We start from the raw sequence: 16,241 nt of genomic DNA, 5'->3' as shown, positions 1-16,241 counted from the left end.
GATTCAGCTGCTGGATTTATTCTTTTTATGTTCAGCTGTGTCCATACCCATCCCAAGATCAAACACCTGAAATGAAATGCAAATTTCTGCCCCTTGGTCCAGAGTTAAGTAACTTGCGGTTTAGTAAGGAAGAGAGGCAGGAAAGCGACAGTCGTGTACTTGTCTTCACTATTTGATTGTAAGTATTCCTTTAAGGGAAAAACCATTTCCACAGCAGGTCATAAAGACAAGGCTTTGGTGGAAGCCAGACCTCCTCTTGAATCCTAGCTATTCCACTAGGGACATCAGAACGGCCACAAGTTTCAATTATCTTTTATTAAAAAAAAAAAAAAAAAAAAAAGGTGGTGGGGGGTGGGGACAGAAGAAGCCACTTACCTCTCAGGGTGCTTGTGAAGATTAGAGGTTAGGCACGTAAAGGGATGGCGCCTGCCATGTACTTCATGAGCAGGGAACTGTAGCTACTTCACGGATGTAGCTAGCTTTCATCCCTGCCGCTGGATCCTCCCCAGGATGTGCTACACTGCTCTGCAAAGCACGCACCCAAATAAGCGTGCACTGCTAACTGGCAATGTAGGGGGCTGGTGGAGCACGGGGGGAACCACAACGGCTGAAAGAATCGGGCAAAGTGAACGAGAACTAGCGGTCGCAGAGAATGAAAAAAGGGAGGTTGGGAAGATGAGCAAGACATGGATAAACGGGTCTGTTCTAGGCTGGTGTCAGAGCCAAGGTTGAGGCAGGACCACCTGGAGGCAAGAGGAGGGGGGTAGGGAGAAGGCTATGCCTGACTGGGGTGAAGGGTGACTGGGTAGGAGAGGGAAAGCAAGTTGCCCAAATGAATCGTGGACATCTCGGAAAGCAAGCAGAGTTCTGTCTGCATACAGCAGTCCCCATGAGGCCATTATGGCTCTCAGGCAGGCAAGGGACACGAGGAAATTTGTGGATTTGGGGGGAACAGGATGGGAAGCCAGGGGCATGACCCCAGAGTGGGAACTCGGGCTCATGCTGGGGTTTTAGATGCCCCATGTACAAAACGACCTGGTGATGGTGGGAACAGAGCAAGGAGTAAACCAGAAAGACAGTTCGAAAGAAGGAAAAGAACCACAGGCCCTTGTAACAAATACTATAAATAATCCTGACTTTTTGCCTCCTTCCCCCAAGGCTAATGTTTTACTTTATTTTTTTTTTCCCCCCTCAAAAAACATCTTCAAACACCTTGCTCCTCCCAAATCTTCGTTTTCTGAAACAAAGCTAGGAATAAGCTGACCAATTAGTCAGTCAACCCTATAGTCACGGCTACCACGGTACTCTGACCCAAGATAGAAAGATTCCTGGTTATTTTAGGCAGCCCACGTGTGCCCAGCCTAAATGGTAGTTTGGCTCTTCTCTGAAGAAACGGGATGGAAAATGGTGAGAAAATAAGTCAATCAATCATCACTCACATTTACAGCTCCAGAACCATCCCACACCTTCCTATGAGTGCAGGTATGTCACAAGAAGCAAACATTAGGCTCCATATGTATCCGGGCCAAAGGTCACTGACAGCCCAATCAAGTTAGACTCTATCTCAAAGAGGCCACTTCACAAAAGGAGAAGGAAAAGGTCGAGAAAATTTAAGGCTTTTACTTTTCATAGGTGGCAAGGCCTAGAAACAGTTTTGTGCCTCTTTTCCTTCCATTTGAGCTGTTTATATAAATATTGGATTGCATGAAAGCTTCCAAGGTCTCCGGGACTTATTCTTGCTGGCTGGACTAGTTTTTCGGATGGTGCATTTGCAGGCTAAATAATCAATCCGGCTGCCTCATGTTCCCGGCACTCAACTTCCTTGAATTCGCCAAGTTTCATAAACCTTTTGGAAGAGGCCATCCATCAGGACAGGAGCGGGAATGGAGGTAAGATCTGTCAGTCTTGTGCTCGCTACAGCAGCACATATGCTAAAATTGGAAAGATGCAGAGATTAGCAGGGCCCCTGTGCTAGGATGATACGCAAATTTGAGAAATGTTCCATGTAAAAAAAGAAAAAGAAAAAAAAAAGGATCTGTCAGTCTCTCCTCAGCCAATGCTCAAAAAGTCTCCTCTGAACCAGAAATGTCAGATCTGCTTCTATGAAAGCCCTCAAGGTTCTTGTAAACCAGCAATGAGATGGGGACAAAAGGAAAAATGTAAGTAACGCCTCATCAGACTGTAGGTCATACTCAACGAGATGACGCCATCAAAAGAAGAAAGGCCAAAGAGGAGGAGAAACAGAAACTTCCAGGGATAGACTTCAGTGAGTGACAAGAACATCATACTCTTGTTTGGAGAAACACACAAGTCCGGGGAGGGCTACAGGTCACCTGGGACTGACCAGCGAACCACCGCTAAGCTGTGCCTCTGTGTTCCTATGTCACCGGCTTCACAGACGGTCAGGACTGAAGGGACCAGAGGAGAGAGAACCATCACCAAACTTCCTCAGTAGAGGATGAGAGCGCGGAGGTCCAGATAAGGTAAATGACTCGTTCCTGGTTAGACAATGAGCTAGTGGGAGCAGAGAGTAGAAGGACTTAAGTTGGGTTGGTCATGTTTGCTTGGTCTTACGGATGGCTCTCTCCCTACAGCTAGGAGGGGAAGACAGGGAAAACCCCAGAAACCCTGCCCCATATCGCTCTTCAGGCCACAATGTCTGGGCTACAGTTTCTGTGGTTTCCAGAAAAGGTATATGAACTTCCTATTCACATGTGTGTATGAAGAAGAAAACCCCTTATGCTCTTTCCTGCAGTAGATACAGCAATATATGCACTTTTAGGAAGATAAAACACAGTCTCATTAAACGCAATTCAGTTTCCCATTAATTAAAAATGTAAGCAGCTCATATATTTTAAGGAAATAAAGATGTTTCCAAACTACCAAGATGTAGCTAAACTGGAAGATAAACCCTGCTATCAGCACACTGCAAACTGAAGAGGGTTTTAGCAAGATAAAAACCACTAGTTTTAGCAAGATAAAAACCACTAGATGTGGGACATCTACTATGACCACATTCCACTCACCCCCTTGTAACAGCAGCACCAAAGCAGCACAAATCCAATATACAGGTTTCTTAAGACCAGGTTCTTGGGGCACCTGGGTGGCTTAGTCAGTTAAGTTTCTGACTTTGGCTCAGGTCATGATGTCGGGGTCCTGGATCGAGCCCCGCATCAGGCTCCCCACTGAACGGCGTCTCCGCTCGCCCCTCTCCCCCAGCTCCTCCCCTCCACTCATGCTTGCTCTCTCTCAGAAATAAATAAATACAATCTTAAAACAAAACAAGGTTTTTACTGAATCACCGTTTTTTTTTCTTTCTTCCCATTTAAAAGAAGAACTAGGTTAAACAAGTATATTATTATAGAGACTAGCAACCAAGTTTTTAAATATGAACATACATTCACTCCCTCTTTCTCTCCCACACATGCGTGCACGCACACACACACGTGAGCCTAGAGTTCAAATGCACACGACCATTATAAAACATGAAATATAGCTGCATTAGTAAGAGAGATTTACATATTTTAAATTCATTAATCATTTTTCACCTTTCCTGCTTAAAGTATGTAAATCCTAGAAAAAAACACCACCACCACCAACTTCAGAGACATTGATTACCCGGGGGTAATCTGCCCGGGGTCACGCAGCAAGTGAGCAGAAGAACTGAATCCAACTGTTCAGGCTCTTTTCATCACCCCCCCCAGTTCTCAGAGCATGGTCTGCAAATCCCGCTGGTCCCCAAGACTTTCAGGGATACAGGGAGTCACAACTATTCTCGTTAAACTACTAATTTGGAAAAATGTGTCCACCACCGTGAGATTTTTCCAATGAGATCAACTGTTGATATCAATACATGTGAGCTTTTGATTCTATTATAAAGAAATGTGTCCAAACCTTTGAAGGCCTGCCTACATAGCTCAGTAAGCCAGTATTTTCCAAATTACCGATACAGGATGTTACAAAATCATGCAAGGTCAAAGATGCCATTCTTCACACACTGAAAGTATAAAATGGACTTTAGTATAAAAAAGTATTAAAGTATAAAATGGATTTTAGTGTCACAAAGTATGAAATTTCATTGATGTGGCTTCAGATTCCACACTGCTGCTCTTTTAAGAAACTATCACTTGTCAAGTTTCAGTGCAGTATGAAAATACCTACAATCATCTGAAAAGGCTATTAAAATACTTATCCCTTTTTAAAATATGTGTCTGTGTGAGGCTGGATTTTCTTCGAATAGTTGAACCAAAACAACATAGCACACCAGATTGCATGTAAAAGTAGATACAAGAATCCAGTTGTCTTCTACTATGACAGACAATTAAAGACATTTGAGGAACTATAAAACACTCTTCTCATAAATAATTTTATTGTGGAAAATAAAATTTTTCATTAAAAACATGTAATGGGTTTGTGATTATTTTTAAATGAATTTTTTAACTGTTTTTCTCATCTCATAATAAAAAATTTTTTCTAAAGATTTTATTTATTTGGCAGAGAGAGACACAGTGAGGGAGGGAGAGTGGAAGAGGGAGGGGGAGGAAGTGGAAGTGGGAGAGGGAGAAGCAGGCTTCCCACTGAGCAGGGAGCTCAATGCGGGGCTCAATCCCAGGACCCTGGGATCATGACCTGAGCCGAAGGCAGACACTTAACAACTGAGCTCCTGAGATGCCCCTTCTTTTTCATTTCTGATAAGGTAAATGTCAGTAGATACAACCCACATGAATACAAGCTCCTCCAGGAGGCCCACAATAATTTTTAAGAGTATGAACTGACCCCGAGATCAAAAGGATTGAGCACTGCTGCCCTTCTCCGTTTAAAATAAGGATAGCAGGGAAAAAAATTGATCTGTACAGATATTTCTCCAAAAAAATTTATTACCAAGATGTACCCTGATTAATCTTTTTTTTTTAAAAGGTTTTATTTATTTGACAGCTAGAGAGGGAACACAAGGTGGGGGGCAAAGGGAGAGGGAGAAGCAGGCTCCCTGCTGAGCAGGGAACCTGATGTAGGGCTCGATCCCAGGACCCTGGGACCATGATCTGAGCCGATGGCAGGTGCTTAACCAAGTGAGCCACCCACGCGCCCCCTAATTACTGTTTTTGATCACAGTACATTCAGGTGGCCCCAATCTGGTGGTCCCACGAACAAAGAAAAGGATCCTCTGGAATAAAATGCTGTAAGTGAAGCCTTAAGTTATACATAGGTCCGAAAGCACCCTAATCAAGTAAGGGGGAAAGACTTTAGACTAGAAAGAGACTTCTACTTACCTCTAATGATTTCACACTGAGTTCTCAGCTGACCCTCAGGGACCAATGGGGTCTCACTAACAACAGGCAGCAAAGCAAACACACCCTGCATGAGCAGGACGAATTATACTTGACACAGCAGGAAAGAAATGGGAAGCACCTATATCTAGTTTATCTGTAATGTTTTAGGACATTCATCATAATAGGAAGACACCATATTCAATTGAAAAGCAACTACTCATCAGGATCAATCCTCTTATCTTTCAAGACTGTACTGAACCTTTGGTGAACCAGTCCTCTAGGTTGGAAGAGGACAGCCAAAAGTGCCAGTAACTGCTCCATGCAGAGACAGTGCTCCTGTTAGAAGACGGCCATCCAGGAGAAAGTGGCAGTGGAGGAGGTATTCATTCCCCCCCAGCTATGTTCATCAACACAACTGCAACTACTAACAGGTTAATTTTCGCAACGTTTATTTGAATAGCCTTAATTTTTTAAAGGCTTAACTAAAAAAATCCTACAAAATACGAAGCTTTTTTTTTTTGCTATGCTTATTAAAGCTATCAGCCAAATGTGCCTCTGAATGATTGAAAATTCAAATAGCATCCGATGAATAAGTCAGATGATACCTCTATGTCAAAACCAACAAACCCAAGAGTCAAACTCAGCAAGCCTTCAGAGTTGAAATGAGATCCGTAAAAGCATAGAAATGTTGCTACTTTAGTTAGTCCAGCACTGGGGATAAAAATTGGTAATAAAGACATCAGATGTTCATTTAGGGGAGCAGAAAGCCAATGTTATTTTCAAGCGAACCATGAATTCCACTGATTTATACACTTAAAAATGGTTAAAATGACAAATTTTATGTGTCTATGTTCTACAATTTAAAAAAATACCAAAAATCGCTGAACTGTACACTTTAAAGGAGTGAATTGTACTGCACATGCACTATGCCTCAATAAAGCTGCCACAGGTACAGTGACATTCCCAGCTGCTGGTGTCCTCACGGAAGCTCACGCATTAGAGGGCAGCTGGCTGTCTCCCTAGTAAAGACGCTCTCACAAGCAGGGGGACGTGGGACGGTCAATGCCAGTGAGATTAATCAAGGCCTCCTTGGTGCCTAAGCTCTTCCAGGGCAACTTGTATAAGACAGATCAAGAAGAATATAAATAAAAAGTCACATCCTTGGTTCCTTTAAGCATATTTAATATTTGAACTCTCATTTTCTATTTTCCCAGACCCCAGAAAACAGAAAGTTTTTAGATGACCAATATTTTGTTCCAGAAACATACAGCCTTATCAGCTAATTCATAAAAGAGCTATTTTACAAAGGTACACCTGGATAATTAGAACAATAAAGTCTTTTAGGCATTTCAAAATGTGATCAGTAAAAATACATGATTATTAATAAAGTTTTTTTTTAAAGATAGTTCCAGATTTTTTTTAAAAGTAATTTCTGTTAAAGAGTACATGATTGTATGGTGAACAAGGAAAATAAAATGTTCTAGTAGGAAGAGGCTTATTAAAAATAACCAATAGTGCGCACATTACAGCTATCACTTTTGAAGGACATTTGCTTAGCCATTGGCACCTGGAAATGGCAGACAGGGCTTCCTTCTACGAGGTACATTTTTTTTTTTTTTCTACAAGTTTATTATCAAAACCATCAGTACCAGTGGGGAAGGCATAAGGAATGAGGCAAAAGAAACTCTTTTCTTGAAGAAAGGATAATTTTGCAGATCACTGAAAAGGGGTGGGACAGTTGGAAGAAAACAGGATTTACAAAACAAAAACACTAATGGTAGAGGGGGGCAAAAGTAGCCAGCAGAAAGAGGACCGGGGGGTCCTGCCAAATTTTCTATTTTGAGGTCCTCTGTACATACTTCTCAGTGATGTCCTCTGTGACACATAAGGAAGGAAATATTGACCCAAGCTCTAGTAGCTCAATGTAACATCATACACCACCTTCAGAGAAGACAGTTTCCAGTTTGAAATATAGAAGCTCCATGTAATACACCAAATTTACCAACATCACCAAAAAAAAAAAAAAAAAAAAAAAAAAGCATGCAAATAAAAGACAACTCACAGGAAGAATTATTTTACCTTCTAAAAAGAAGGAAAAAAATAAGGTTTTCTCCTTAATCACATTAGGTTCCCCCTTTCTCCTCCAAAAGCAAATAAAAAACTTTAAATAATTTATTTAAAGGGACACATCCTTGGGGTGCCTGGCTGGCTCTGTCGGTAGAGCACGTGACTCCTGATTTGGGGTTGTGGGTTCGAGCCCCACGTTGGGTGTACAGGGTTACTTAAAAATAAAATCCTAAAAAAAAAAAGATAAAGAGCCACATCCTTTCCAACAGTGGTTAGAAGCTGTTTGGGGGAACAGGAAGCCAAAAAAGCTAATGAAATATACCTTCTTACGGTACAATATAATAAAGAGTTACAGTTTAGCTTCTAAAAGTCAAGACAACTCAGGCAGTCCAAGCTAGCTGATTTTAAAGTATGCAAAATATATGGCTTCTAGGGCTGTAATCATGATTTTAAATTATAGCACTTTGGGGGCTTGCTGATTTGCTTTGATTAACTCTGTTCTCTGAGAAGGAAGGAGACACTCCAAATGTAATTTGCCACTTAATACCAAAGAAGCCATGAGGCCCACAGAAGAGAGCGCAGGGTCATGGCAGGCCACTTTAGTGGCTACAACCCAGCTCTCCTGCTCTGGGGAGGCTGCTTTGCTCAGCAGCCTGGGATCCAGCTTCTAGTCAAGTAACTTTGAGAGAACAGCTTTGATGGTGGCCACTGTCACTCAGAGAGAGGAGGAATATCTAATTCCATCATCCTAAAGGGCCTATACGGTATCAGAGGAAAGTGGATGTGATTACAAGGGCCAAAAGAAAAGGAGGGTGTGGGAGGTGAGGCTGGGAAGGAGGAGGGAGAAGTTGGGCTGGTTAAAGAGAAAAGGAACACGGAAAATTGTGGCATCTTTTCAGACTCAAGACTTTGCTTTGGGTCTTCATTTAAACATCCAGATATGAATTTATTTGGAAGTACTAGAGCTAGGGCCAAAGTATTTTTCCAGTTAGCCCGGTTCCAAGGAGAGGTTTAATTGCAGGAAAACAAAAACAAATTGTTGTTAAGGACAAGATCTGGCTGAGCTAGAACAGAAACCTGAAGTTTCTTAATTGAGTGCTAGAGAATCACGTGACTACCCTGGACTGTGTGAACTTAAGGTGAAAGTTCTATTTTTTAATTTACCTTTCTCCTGATTAAATAAATGCCAGCTGAGGACACTGGGGTCATGTGGCTCCAAGCATGTTACCCTTTCAGCTGGGAGTGACTACCTGTTTCCAGCAGCACATAACCATTCCGTTTCTACCTGTTTCTCTTAAGAGATACAGAAAGTTCAAGTCCCAAGCTTCACTTACTAGCTCCTGCTTCTACAAATTTTACTCCCATTCTGATTCAACTGATACTTGGTCTACAACTAAAAGGGCATTCTAATTTAGAGATGAGGTCCAACGATCCAAGTTGGGCTACTTAAACCTAGGTCAGGTTTGAAAAGGCAGAAAACAGGAATGTGGACACACATGAGCTTGTTAAGTGGTAGTGGTGTTTATGAAAGTAGTAGGGAAGCCTAATCGCTTGCGATGGGAGTGCAGGGGAAGAGTATTAACGACCTCCTGCCTACCCACAGGGTTCAGAGGACACTCCTGAAAGATACGAGCAGTGCAGGAACACTTTGCGTATGAAGAGAATTTGAAGATTTGACAAATGATTGAGCTCTAGTTGGCAAACACACTCTAAAACAATGTATACCCGATGCACAAAGAAAACCACAGAAAGCCAATATAACCGAAGGAGATCTCAAGTCACGATTCTGAGACATTGATCTCTGTCGGGTGCTGCCCATACTACAGTTCATTCTAGAGCAGGCAGTTAGCAACCCCTTGCCCACAGTTTCCAGTGTATGCTCTGGTCTGCAATTAAGGTCAGTCATGCACCAATGTGGAGAAAGCTCCGGCAGTGAAGTCAGAAGTGCTTCCGGGGCTGGTATGAGCAGCTCGGCCTTCTCCATCGCCCCCCTCTCCACTCCGCTCGTGGCTCTCCTCTGAACTCAAAGAGCCCTTTGGCACCATCAGTGCAAAATTAATATTAGAGTCAAACCTCCAGGTACTAAAATTTTACTGGCCTTGTGTTCAGCAGTACCCGTGGCTAATGACAGCCATGGTTCAACTCAGTAGTGATTCAGTTAGCTAACCTTCCCAGACTCTTCCCCCCCACCCCCGCTCCCGCCCCGCCCTTGCTCCGCACCCCCACCCCTGCCGCCATCTGAAGCTTCTCCATTTGTTGGTTTTTCCTTCCTGCTCAATCTGCAGGGATAATTTTACACAAGTGCCCAAGTCTAATGTATAATTACAAAAAATGCAACAATACCAAGAATAACGAATTTATAGCCAAGAAAATAAAATTTGCTTTCCTCTCCCTCCCAAATCCCTACCCTCAATAGAAAAGAAGACAACAGAAGAAAACACACCATTTTCAAGTGCCTGCTACTTAGTACACTGAGGATTTTCTGTTAATTGGGGGTGGATCCCAGCTACAGAGGACAGGTGCTTGCCTCGGGTGGGAGGAAGCCCACCTGACTCTCGCCCACCTGGACAGCACACAGCTCCAGACCTCCGACCGTAGGAGCCATGGGCATACTGCGCCTCTGAGGTGCCCCTCAACGACGATGCCTCCAGGACAGCAGAGGGCATGGAATCCAGTTTCGTGGAGGCTGGCTGCTCCTCCCTTCCCCGGCTTACTTCCTCCTCTCCGCCTCTCCACCCAGACTCCTAATACCTCACCGCAACTCTTGGCTTCAGGAGCAACTGACCCTTGGGTGTACTAAACACAAAGGGCAAAAACTCTCACTACTCAATTAAAACAAAACATGGCAAAATAAAAATTAAAATGTGCTTTCAAATACGGAATGAAGTCAAATAAATACATCTGATTTTCTCTTTTTCTTAAGTCTAAGTAAAATTTCATATCCTACACCCAAAGCTCTATACATTTGGTTTTTGTTCTGAATCAAAATGAATTTCCGACAGTGCAGAGAGCAGAGCGAGAGTCAGGACTCCCTCCCTGACAGACTCATGCAGCTGCCGGACTGTGAGGAACTAGTCCCGCTCTGGGCGCCCGGGGAACACGGCCGCCCCCAGGGGCTTCACAGGCAGACCCTCTGTCACACACTCTCTGCGTCCTCGGTGCAGCCGGGATGGGTGCCACAAGGCCGATGCTCAGAGTCCAACAACCATCAGTCACCTCCAGGACACGCGGCTCTAACTTTTATCTGGGAAGAATAAAGATACGCGGGGATCAAATTAAGAACAAATGAACGCCCCGAGAACACGTCTGACACCTGCGGGTCTCGGTACGTCTTTCTGGATCGGGAAGGCCTCACTGGACAACAGGGAAGCAAATGTGGACAGACTGCTGCACTGAACACAGATCCATCTGCAGTCACGGGGAGACAGTGCTCCTACCGTCAGGACCAACACCGAAGGACAGACATGAGCCTCCCTCACAGCAGCACTGGCAAATCTCTTAGGAATCTAGGATTTACCAGGCCTACCCCACCCTGTTTCCTGCTCTTGCACAGGTTGGGGTGGGGGACAGGGTGGGGGGCAGATGGCGCAGAAACTGACAAGGGCAGCGCCTCAGGGGGCAGGAAGAGCCTAGTCAGCAGACTACAGCCTCTGCTTGACCTACGATGTTTGGAAACAAGTGGCTTTTTAAAGACAGGAAAGAAATGGAATCTCAGAAGGTTTCCACTTTAAAGAATAGCAAATTATTTCATTCGATGTACGGTTCAGGCAGAATGATTCGAGAGTCGGGAATCCACGATTTTCACATACCTGAGTGCTTGTCTGTGAGGGCTGATCCAGCCAGCCTTTGGCAAAGCGTGCTGTAACTTTCCTCCACCTTCTGTAAAATAAGACCCACAGGTTTGTCACTGGAACATTGTAATTTTTCTTTATGAAATCAGGAAGGCAAACTTTCCCATATTACCAGGAGGCACGTCTAGATTTCAACATGAACGTTGTGAAGAATTTTGTTAGTGGGGGAAAAAAGTGAACCACATTCCTTTCACCTCCCTTAAGTGAGTCACTTAAAACTTTCTCCCATAAAGGTGATTCTCCTACCCCCAGAATCACCCTGGAAATAGCCCCACAGGTGACACGGGCTGTGTTAGAGCCAACCTGCCCCCAGCAGATACTTCATCAGCCCCTGGATGACACCAGCTACACTCACATGAAGAAGGGAAAACGTGTCACGGGAAGTTAAAAACTAAACTAAGGGACACTGGTCTTAAGCTAAAAGGCTAAGAACACTTTCAATGTTGTCCCTAAAGCCTCTAATTAAATGAAGTCATGAAAAAAACGTTTGGGCTCTAGCAGTTGTGTCTACTGACGACAAAGTTTGTAAGATAAACTTACAAAAAAAAAATCTTGGCTTTTTATCCAAGTTTATTCACAAGTAATGGTCAAAGAAAACAGTAAATCTAGAATATGAACAAGGTCACTGGCATCGGCATTTTGGTCATTCTCTACCTCGTCTCTGTGAAACATGTTTCTTTACCCAAGCTTCGAGGACACTGAGGTCTGAGGTACCTTTAAGTGTTCAAGGTCAGCCTCGATCTTACGAATGTACTCCATGATCTGGCTCTGTGAGTCTGCACAAGAGGGGGGACTCTGGATCTCAAAACAGGAATCCTCCATGGCTCCCCAGCGCTGCTGGACCAGGAATTCGGGGCTGAACGGTGAAGCTGCCCCGTCGGAATGGGTGTGCTGGGGCGAGTGCTGCTGCGGGCGGGCAGAGTCCGTGGAGGGGGTGCCTGTCGTGGGTGGCAGGGGAAGTGAGGAGGCAAGCCCCTCGTCCGTGGAGCTCTCCTGCACTGCGTCATAGCCATCGAGAATCAGATAGTTTCCTATTGACAGACACAGAACAGCCTGATGAGCTTCGTGCTGCCTTCCTCACATCAAGGAACAGAGATGAGGTGCTACGCTGACAACCTCAAAAGCCAACAGAGGGGGAGAAGAGCCATTCATTCCTCACTTCCAGAGTTCAGTTTTAAGTACATCAGAATCTTCTCACTTCAGGCTGAAGCGAAACTTAGCAAACTTTATGTAACTTCTAAACCATTTCAGATCAGTTGGCATCTTAAAAGCTGGAAACTACAAAGGCCCTGTGTGGTCTTGCCACCGCCTCCCCAGCCACAGAGCTCTCGTGCCTCATCTCCCGCACGGGTGCCCCAGTTCTCTGCTGTACCCCCTGCTCCCAGATGCCACACGGCCTCTGCCCTCACTGCCCTCACGGCTCTGCTCCCATGCTACTCACAGAGGCCCTCTTCCTCATCACCCTGTCTGCCCCTGGGTCTCACTTACATTTCCTCCTAATTCTTCCCACCATCTGACATCTGTTGGTTTACTTATTTACCTTGACTCTTTCCTCACCAGTATTTAAGCTTCACAGGGATAGTGGATTTTTCTGTGTTTCAGTCAATGCCGTATCTCCCACGCCCCGGGATGGGGTCTGACATGGAGCAGATTCGGTAATTATTTACCGCAGGGAAAAGTAAGGGCTACACACACGCACGTGCACGTGCATGCACACACATGTGCATGCACATGCACACAGAGGGTCATGTGTGGATACCCAAACAACATCTGTCTCAGCACACAGCACAGGTAATAACAACCACAGTCCAAGTTCACGTGTGAAAGAAACTTGCCTGAGATGCGCAAATTAACATCCTCTTCCTTCTTCACTGCTCCATCACCTTCTGATGGATTATCGTCACTGTGTGCTTCACGGGCATCAAAAAAGTGCTCTCCACTCTCATCAAGACTCCCTTCGGGCTCTGCAGGAGGCATCTCCGGGGTCCTAAGCATGTGGTCCATTACTAAAATGTTACTTGCCTGGCTATCTTGGAATGCCAGAACCACTGAATCCCGTGGAGTCGAAGATTCAGCTGAAGTCCGTGGACTGTAACAAGGGGCAGCGTCACCAGTTCCAGTTCTAAAGGGCATGTGTCCTTCGCCAGGAGGATAGGCCTTACTGTTCTCAGAGTTCTGGGCTCCACTGTCTGTCTGCACCCCTGAAGACGCTGTCCTGTATCTTGGGAAATGTGGCCAGTCTTCCTGGGAGCTCTTCTCGGTCAAACCCAGCTGTTGTACGAGCAGCTGCTTCAGCAAGCCCACTGGAAGATTTAGGGAGGGAGGAGGAAAAAAACCACACATTCACAATGATAACCGCAGACTGCCGGAATTAAATTAGTTTGTGGAGTCACCCATTATTTCTAAGGGTAAGTAACTTTTTAGTAACATAGAGTCAAAATGTTAATTTCGTGGGATCATTTTTTGTTTTTGTTTTATACTGAAAAATGAAATAAGGCACCATCTAGAGAAAGTTTAACATTAAACAAGACTTGGAAAGATGTAAGCCTTCTGAATGGGGAGGTACTGCTAAATCCCCAGTACCATGCCTGCTTCTCTTTTCTCTTCCATATAACCTGAGTAATACCCCAAAGGTATTTCTTAAAACGATGTTAAAAAGCTGTGTTATGCTAGAAAAGAAACCCTCGAAGTTTGCTTTCTCAGAAGCAGACACTGTATACACAGGTGTTATTTTTTCTAATTTTATTAGAAATACAGAACATTTATTTTGTCATTTATAATATGCCAAGGAATCTCCTTAAATGTGAAGAAAATAAAGCTATCCTGTAATGAGACTTACTTTCAATGATTTGGTAGCATGTATACTTTCAAAGGATAAGAAAATGTTTTTTAAATTGAGTTTTTTTAAATTTTTTTTAAAATGAGTTTTTAAGAATGACCTTAACTGGAGGCTCAGCTTCCCTAGGCTGTTGAAAAGAGAAGCAACTCAGTTTTCAATGGGCAGGTGTATGCTATGAGGCCACGCATACAATGACAGAGTCACTGCGACTCTGTCAGTCAAACCATCAGAAAGCATTCTGACTATTCATTCAGGGGAATTGACAATAAAGTAGATCTTCGAGAACACGAAATTCCCAACTTTTAACTCTGCCTTAAATTCTTTCTCCTGTTTCTCTTGACAAGGTCTCCACTAGTGTTTGGCCCTCTGTCCTTCTAACTACACTTCGTAAGAGATGCTGTGCATTCCCCCGGCTCTCACACTCAAATCTAGCTCTCCCCGACCCTCTCACCAAAGCTCCAGTCTTAAAACTCCAACCTCCTGCTCATTACTTCCACTAAAATAGCCTGCCAGTTTTAAAATTGAGCCCATAATCTCTGGCAAAGAGAAAAAGGGGGAAAAAAAGAAAGTGTGGCAGTGGGCAGTAGTAGTGCTTTCTGACTTTGATTTCTGACAAGAACATGGAAATCATCTAAATATTCCCTTTTCTTTGCCCTTGCACCAAGTCGATTATTTTAAGTAATTGTTGCCTCCTCACTTGATTTTTTTCCTCTAATACCGTTCCAGCTCAAACCCTTTCTGCCTCAAGCCCAGCCCACCACAGCGCCTCCCCCTCCTGGCCTCCTCCCACCCCAACCTTTCCACCCTCTCAGCCTGAGCCATCTGTTCTCACTAGTCATACCCTAGCTTCAAAACTTCAAATGGTTCTCGGCAGATAGAGCAACCCTTCTCAGCCTTTCCCCTCCTCCGGGACACCTGCGAGATGGGACAGGCTCCCATTTGTAAGTGATTCTCAGCCAGGCTAGAGTCGGGGGCTAGCTAGTAAGAGTGGCAAGGGCCACCCTCCTTGTGGGTGTGCACTGTGTGTGTGTGTGTGTGTGTGAGAGAGAGAGAGACAGACAGAGAGAGGGGACAGGCTAGAGTGGAGAGTACCACAATCTCTACAGAAAACTAGAAAAATATCTGTAGTTTGAAAAAGCCCTCAAATCACGTGCTGCACCATTTTTTTTTTTTTTTTTTTCAGAAAGAGCGAGCACGTGTGTGTGTGTGTGTTTGTGTAAGAGGGAGAGAGGGGCAGAAGGAGCGGAGAGAGGGAAGTGTGGGGGGAGAGAGAGAATGAATCTGAAGCAGGCGCCATGCCCAGTGCACAGCCCACTGCAGGACTCAACCTCCCAAGCCTGAGATGACGGCCTGAGCTGAACTGAGAATGGGACTCTTGACCAACTGCACCACCCAGGTGCCCCGTGTGCTGTGCCATCCTTAAAACCCAGAGGACTCAATGTGGTGTTTCAGGTTCACAGTGGCTGGCCTCACCATTCCATCTCCTACCTTTCTAGGCTTCTCTCCCACCCTCTGCACTAGTATAGTGTGCTCGCCACTCTCAGAGCACCCTCGGGGCCTCCTGCCTCTGTGCTTCTGGTCCTACCATGATTCTTACCTGTACCTTCTCTACATACCTGAGTCTTACCCATTCTACAAGGTAATAATCACCTCTCCCTTGTCTCCTGATGCTTCCCTCTCTTGTTACCAAAACCAGATCAATTCTGACACACCTGTACTGGTTAAACAGTGGGAGGTTTTCTATCTTCTTTCCAACTAGATGGTAAAATTCTTTAAGGGAAAAGTCAGAGTTCCCACTTCTTTGGATTCTCCCTACATGGCTGTGCAGTCCATGACACAACCTGGGTCCTTCACAAGTACAAAACTTACAATTCCTTAGTGCATCCAGTGCCCACCGTTCATCTGAGGCAGGCAAGTGTGGGTCTGGGCCTGGGGTTTGGTAACTTGCTCCGGCTTCCTGCAGAGTCCCGTCTTCTTGCTGCTCTTTAACCAACTGTCTCTCGGCCACAAAGAGATCGTCTACCTCGGATTTCCCAGAGGTACCCAGTGAATGAGACTGAGGTTTTGATGATATTAAGGGAGACTCTAATCCCAAATCTCTGTCTGTCCAATGGAACAGAAAAAGCAGAACAGATCTTAAACAAACGGTTAATTTTTAACGTGAAGCATTCAGGCAGTACTTGGAACAGAATAACCACACGAGGACAGAGACCG

At 44.6% G+C, this 16,241-nt stretch overlaps 1 protein-coding gene and 1 non-coding gene across 5 annotated transcripts in view; one reads left to right on the top strand and one right to left on the bottom strand.

The window, feature by feature from the left end:
- Window positions 1-1,907: 1,907 nt before the first annotated feature.
- On the top strand, window positions 1,908-2,011 carry LOC116600417. Its single transcript, XR_004289630.1, has one exon. It is a non-coding gene; the product is annotated as a U6 spliceosomal RNA (small nuclear RNA).
- A 5,812-nt stretch (window positions 2,012-7,823) lies between these two features.
- ARHGEF12 (Rho guanine nucleotide exchange factor 12) overlaps window positions 7,824-16,241 on the bottom strand; it is a 141,909-nt gene continuing 133,491 nt past the window's right edge. For all 4 annotated transcript variants that reach the window (XM_032360035.1, XM_032360037.1, XM_032360039.1 and 1 more), the window contains 5 exons: window positions 15,897-16,130; window positions 13,024-13,491; window positions 11,903-12,219; window positions 11,147-11,216; window positions 7,824-10,581 (listed from right to left, as the gene is read on the bottom strand). In XM_032360035.1, coding sequence (XP_032215926.1) covers window positions 10,571-10,581; window positions 11,147-11,216; window positions 11,903-12,219; window positions 13,024-13,491; window positions 15,897-16,130 — 1,100 coding nt within the window. In that variant the 3' untranslated portion in view covers window positions 7,824-10,570. The remainder of the gene's footprint in view (window positions 10,582-11,146; window positions 11,217-11,902; window positions 12,220-13,023; window positions 13,492-15,896; window positions 16,131-16,241) is intronic.

Source organism: Mustela erminea, chromosome 9, assembly GCF_009829155.1.
Source record: "Mustela erminea isolate mMusErm1 chromosome 9, mMusErm1.Pri, whole genome shotgun sequence".
NCBI lineage: Eukaryota > Metazoa > Chordata > Mammalia > Carnivora > Mustelidae > Mustela > Mustela erminea.
This window is presented reverse-complemented; position numbering and strand designations above follow the sequence as displayed.